Raw genomic sequence first — 6760 nt, 5'->3', positions numbered from 1 at the left:
GGGGGGGGGGGGGGGGGGAGGCAGTGCCATTGATCGGAGTCGGTTTCACTTAAATCGCCGATGATGCATGCTAACTGGCAGTCGCGCCCATTAGTGATCGATCTCCCGAGCGGAGATTGTCTATAGGTTCATACATGACCACGATGCTCGTAATTGGCTTCATCGGCATAACCAGCTGTTGTGTCTGGCGTCTTTCATCATTCAAACGGAACAGCTTGTTCCTTCACAGACTCAGCAAATATATGAAAGTAAGGAGCTAATTATAACCTATAAATAAAACGACATTTAAGTACGAATTTTCTTTCGCACAGGGAAGATGGTAAAATTATTAAATGTAAAGCCAGTTTACTTAATTGAGGCTCATTTATTCATTCATATTTTTCATTCATTCATATTTATACTTTTACAAAAGATTATGGCTTTTTTTGTGTAATTATTTATATCTCTATTATATCAGTTTTAAATAGAAAATTCGGAATTACATACATATAAAAAGATTTCTTGCGAGAAACTATATTTTATTTTATTGAGTTAATTTATCAATTTAATTGTATTTAACTTCAAGACATTTCTTTCTGTCTGAAATATAAAATATAAATTTGAAATATTAATAATATTGCACTTTTCATACCTTGTATTTGAATTATACAAAAACATTTGCAGTTAATCGTTAATTTGCGAGTTGCATGGCGTACTTCGAGGATAATTTAATTAAAATTATAATGATATATTAACTGATAGAGATCCCTTTACAGTAATACATCAGTGATATCGCGCATATTTTATGTACCTGTACAATGGTCGCATCTAATAATTTATGTATCGTCGACGATGCGTTTTCAGAGAAACGGGTAACCGACATTACATAATTCATTGAATTTATACGAGCAGAATAGCAAACTGTATGGACTATAACGTCATAAATCATGACGGCTTAAAACAAGAAAAATCGAAGGATGACGGCAATGTAATATTTTTCGTCAAGAATGTTTGCAACATAATATAATATTTTTCAATAATCCCAAAGTGTTGTAAATTTACTTAAAATATTCACAATAATATTGGTAATTGGTAGAAAGTTTTACTATAAAAAGATATTTGCATTCGTATTCTTAATTAAAAAGTTTTTATTAGTCAGAATTTTTAATCAGAAACTAAATATTTGTTTTTCTTATTTCAATGAATCCATTAAGATGATCCAAATTAATTGATTGAACTAATTGTAATCGCCAGATTATGTTATAAGAAAATTAAGAAAAGTAATTTACTTTAAAATTTAATATATTCTGTGATAATATAACATTAAAGTTGTCCTATTGAAAGTGTTAAATGTAATGCATGCATGTCCCATACGAGGAAATCGCTCCGAGGATTCATTATCGGAGCGGGTTTCGTCGAGGCGGGTTGTGTGGCACCATAGAGACGTGCACGCTCTGCAGAGTGCTGTGCATTATAGATTATTGTTGCCCCCATTGCTACACAATCTACATAGATATATGTTATCCGACCGTCTCGACGTGTTCCATCACGGGCGCATTCGCAGCGGACGTATGCGAGCGCACCTATATACATAGAACTGTTATATAGCCATGTAAGTTACTTTGAATGATGTGCGATCGAAGAAACAAACAAATTTCCTATCTTTTCCTTTCCTATCATTGTATCTGTATTTAATACATTATGAGACCCCATTGCTTTCAATTGCTTTATTTTTACAAAATTAATAATTGATTGATTTTATTTCATATCAAATAATTTCTCTTACTTTGCATAACAAGAATGCAATATCTATCCTGATAATTCGATCTCTTAGATCTTGTTTGCGATGGTTCTGTCTACAGACGAAAACGAAGACTTGTAATAAATAATTGGTCCTAATCGTACTGGGAATGGAACTATCCCATCTCGATGAGAAAATATCGTAGTATATCGTTTTAAGAATGCTCGAGAGACCTTCGCTCGACTGATTCGCAGTTGCTATCATTAATTGGCCGGATAGCAATTTCTCCACTGTGATGCAGTCTTTCCATCGATTTTCTTCTTTATAAGAATATAATTTTCGACAAAGACAATACATATTTTATATATGTAAAAAGTTAGTTGTTAAAAAGTAGAACGTTGTTTTATAACGAAATAAAAAAAAACTTAATGTAAAGATAGGTCTTTAATTTTTAAACGATTTAAAGTTACAGTTGATTATAGTTACAGTTGTCTGTTTTATGATAGACTATTAATAAATTATTTGTAATCCTAACAATAATAATATATATTTAAAATATTGCATATGAAAAATTAATAATTTATTATACACAGACAAGTAATTGCATATAAACTTATAAAATCAAGATTTGTATAATATATGACTATTATTTAACAAAATAATATAAATTGTAATAAGATAATTAAAAATGATTAATTAAAAATGTTATTATGAGGATCAAAAATTAAACATGAAGTATTGCTTGCAAAATATCTTGAAAAGAAGTATATACATACATACATACATAATAAACTATAATAAAAATATTATAATTTTAAACTATATTACATCCGATTTGAAGTATATTAGATCATTCAGAGGTAGCTGTATTAATTAACCAATAAAAATTCAAATACTCGCAAAAATTTTGACCGCTCGTGAGACACGAGAACAGCAATATAAAATTTTCAGTTGCTTTTAATATACGGAGGGAATTCAACAGTGGTGTTTTTTACCAAAATAAAATATTTTTTCAAGCGAGCTCACATGACAGACGATATTGCTATAACTAAAATAACAGCCTTATTTCACACGCAAATTTCCATTTCGGCGAAAACCCCGCGTTCTCGCGTTCTCTCGTGTGATTTACATCTGGCTTGCGACCAACTTCGCTCGTAATTATCCACGTAATTCGACCGATCGAACGATATGCTCTCGAATATCGCGATATCAAGGATCCGCGATTTTGGTATTTATCCCCGCATGCTCATAAATCGCCACGAATTATGTAATGCGTCCTACGCGCGCACAAATACGCCACTATGACGCAATCATTATCGCCATGAATTTTAGAAATAATATTTTTTGTAACCATGTTGTAAATTGTTACACTTCGCGATTGCCAATTAAATCATTTGAGTAACGTTAATATAGTAATATCGCTTCAGATATTTTATAGTATGTGCGCTGTACGACATTGTATATGCATACGATGTATACATATACATGTATCATATATATATATATATCTGTATACGACGAGGCAATTTACGGATTTTCCCAATGTTCGAAGACATAACCATCATATGTCGCTTTCGATGAATAGTATTTCCACAATATCAAATTACAAGATAGCGTCATATTTAATAGAGAGTTATCGATCAATGGAGGACTAACTATTCGGTGTTCCTTGAATAGGTAAATTTACACTCGTAACGGCGTGAAAACTATTATTCTCATCGAATATTCTTCCATAGATTTTAAATGAAGCGGCAGATTGAATTCTGCGATGATCAGAGTGGTTTCTTTTGTTAAATTTCCATTCTTTTCTGTAGAATACAATACTACGTTTTATGTAATCTTACTCATTGTCTGTGACATCAGTATTGTATTGATTATTTAAAAACTTTTTTATATAAAATTTTAAAATATGTTGTTAAGGTACTTATTTTGTTATTAATTGTACTTAGTTTATTCAAGCATCTTCTTTCTATTTTAAAGATTAAAAATAATTAATTCTAAAATAAGAAACGCCAGATAATGTAAGAATCCTTAATTTACATTATTTTTCATTAACAATTAATTATTGTAATAATGTAAAATAAAAAGGCATCAAATTTAACTATAAAAACTTAAGGAAATTTGCCAATGTGAGCCAACACAAGATGTTCAGTGTGATAATAATTATTCATGTATTCACACAAACAATATAATTACAGATGTTTTGACATCAATATTGTATCCTTTTCAAAGTGTAAAAAAATATAATCTTCCAGTATACATTGAATTCATTTGATATGTGTTATTAAAAATATAAAATACATCATTAAGCTCCTAAAGGCTCCTGTTTTACCGATTAAATCATGTAATTTTTGTATAACAAATACTTTTTTTCTCTTTCATCGATTCGAAAATCCTTTTCCAGGATTAAAGTATATGCATTAATACGTGTTTAGGAAGTGGAGTCTATGCCTAGATCGATCAAAACTTTCAAAATTGATTTTTTACCATTTTTTAATGAAACATGATGTCTCAGTTGTCAAGTCGTGACAACATTTGCTTGAAATGAATGCAATAGGAAATAGAGATTCCCAGACACTATAGTTTACACGAACAAACAACATCGAGTTCTTAGAATTAGACTTAGACGCTTTATCGCGACGAATTTGTCATACGAAAATTGACACGAATGTGCGATCTGCGTGTATTGTAGGTATGTGAGATATTGATGTGACAGTACATAAAGACATATCGATGCGCTGGAAAAACAGCGATCTCTAATGACTTTGTCAGAGTTCGAACTTCACTACAGGCTGTAATTTTAATTTTCCCCTTCTTCGTCTGCCGTATCTCATCGGATACTCAAACTAAGAAAGTCACTATAATAGAAATTAAAAAATAAGATCGTAACAAAGAACATTAACTTAAAACCAAATTAATAATTGTATACTGACTACTTACTTGAGAAACAGATTAAAGATGTTCTGTACAATATAATAAGAGAACGATCTGAATATCTTGCGTTTCAATTTGCTTATGAGGTCAATAACAAATTCGTTTGTTTATCAGAAATAAAATTATCAAGTAAGTGGAAAAAAGTAGCACTCATCCACAAACAATGTTATGATATAACGGATTCAATAGATCTGTATCGTTCTATACAATTAAAGCATTTCTCTGTTTTTTAATATAAATTGCTTCTGAAATAATTAATTATTGATTACAAAATATTATCTTATTCAGTTTGAATTATAAGTAATATAACGATAAACGTGTAGGTACAAGATACAACCTATAATTCTCTTTGCTCAAAAGGACTTCACTGTTTACCATTTACTGTTAATGTAAACGTGGGACCAACCATATGTTACTTCTGTATCCTAGCCAAAATAATTATGGTCACTCATGGATTACTTCCCTGGCCACAGCAAAAGACCACGAGCAGGGATGACCTCAAGTTTCACCCATATAACGGAATACGCAACTCGAAGAAATATCAAACTTTGCGAACTTCATATCCCGCATCAATACTGAATTATGTGATGCTCGTGATTCGAATCTTTCTCTCTATCTCAACTGAATTTTGTTATCTCGATTTCAAGCAACTACATTCACATCTCTATTCAGCAAATGATATTTAAATTATCAAACAGACAAACAGATAAACAGAACAGATAAACAGAACAAAGAGGAAAAAGAGAAAAAAAATTATTGATCAAAATAATATTAAAAAATAATCGAATGTAATTTTAAATTTACAGAAATCCGAACATTATCGACCATCATGGGAGAAACGAGACGCTTTTGCCAGCTAGTAGAGAAAAGAGTCGATTTCGCAGTTTGTCCTGGGAACAATACGATCCAGTACATCAAAAATATTTAGAAATTGGTAAGTAATATTATATGGTAGCATATATTTTGTGATGCGAATAGATGAATGTTTTAAATGTTTTAAATATCAAACTATTACTGTGAGATAAAAATAAATTTTACAAATTAATAACAACAAAATTTCTTATCTTCGATTTTTATTTTTTAAAGTATCTGAAAATATATAAATAACATAAAATAAAATAATATTTTATTACACTAAATATATCGGCGTTACATTTCATATCAAATTTTCAAATATCTATGCTATATTATTTATATTGTGAAGTAATGCAAGTAAAATGTTCAGAATTAAAGTAAAGAGAGAAACGAACGTACAATTAATCCCAGTAAAAAAAACTTCTAATTGTCATTGCACTAATGCAACGGATTATCTCTTGCGAACGTCCAGAATGAACGAAACATGTTAATTTCTCTTTCTCGTTTTTACATAAAAAAATATTGAATGTAAATGGGTAGAAAAACAAAAATACTTTTTGAGCAAATATCGAGACCATAGTCAAATGGTTCATTTCAAGAGTAGCCACTCAACGTTCGATTAGTCTTCACTTATCCGTGCATGAAGAAAACGCGCTGGCTGCCGATTTAGCTCGAATTAGAACGGGTCAGATCCCGAGCGAGCTTTCATCGTTTCGTACGTGAAGAAAGAAAAGGCGGGAGATGAAGTGTCGCGCCAGGAACATGGCTTGCCACTCGTGTGTAGCTATTCGAGCTCAGGAAAGAGCGGCTGGAGACTTTCCGCGAAGTCATTTTTATTGTGAGGACTGTGCTCGAGCACGTCGTAGATGACGCGAAATGAGCCCTTTGACCTGAAAAAGCCTGTGGCTTATTCTGTAGGCTATCCATTTACGTGTCCGCGAAAAATCGGACGCCCGCACTAATTACTTTTCCAACGTCACTATACTAATATCAACGGTATAAGGTAAAAAGATATTATATAGAGTGTCACTAAATTTACTTGAATAAGCGTGATTTTTAAAATTATTTTTATCAAGAAAAGCTTTTCATGAAAAAATTGTATTCTATATTTTTTAATTTTTTTACAAGTTTTTTACTTCATTTTTTTGTGTTCTTTTCAATTGTATAGAAGGTATACTGTACACTGGAAAAAAAAATATAGTCAATTTTAATAAATATTTCGTTGAATACTGCCAACTAAACATATTTATT

General features: G+C 31.0%; 1 protein-coding gene across 1 annotated transcript in view; it reads left to right on the top strand.

The window, feature by feature from the left end:
• The window catches only part of LOC108691728 (neuroligin-3-like), a 196989-nt gene that overhangs the window by 149688 nt on the left and 40541 nt on the right, over positions 1-6760 (top strand). Inside the window, exon 7 of the mRNA XM_018199598.1 lies at positions 5461-5588. Within this exon, the coding sequence (XP_018055087.1) occupies positions 5461-5588 (128 nt within the window). The remainder of the gene's footprint in view (positions 1-5460; positions 5589-6760) is intronic.

This window comes from Atta colombica, unplaced genomic scaffold (assembly GCF_001594045.1).
Source record: "Atta colombica isolate Treedump-2 unplaced genomic scaffold, Acol1.0 scaffold51, whole genome shotgun sequence".
NCBI classification, from domain to species: domain Eukaryota; kingdom Metazoa; phylum Arthropoda; class Insecta; order Hymenoptera; family Formicidae; genus Atta; species Atta colombica.
This window is presented reverse-complemented; position numbering and strand designations above follow the sequence as displayed.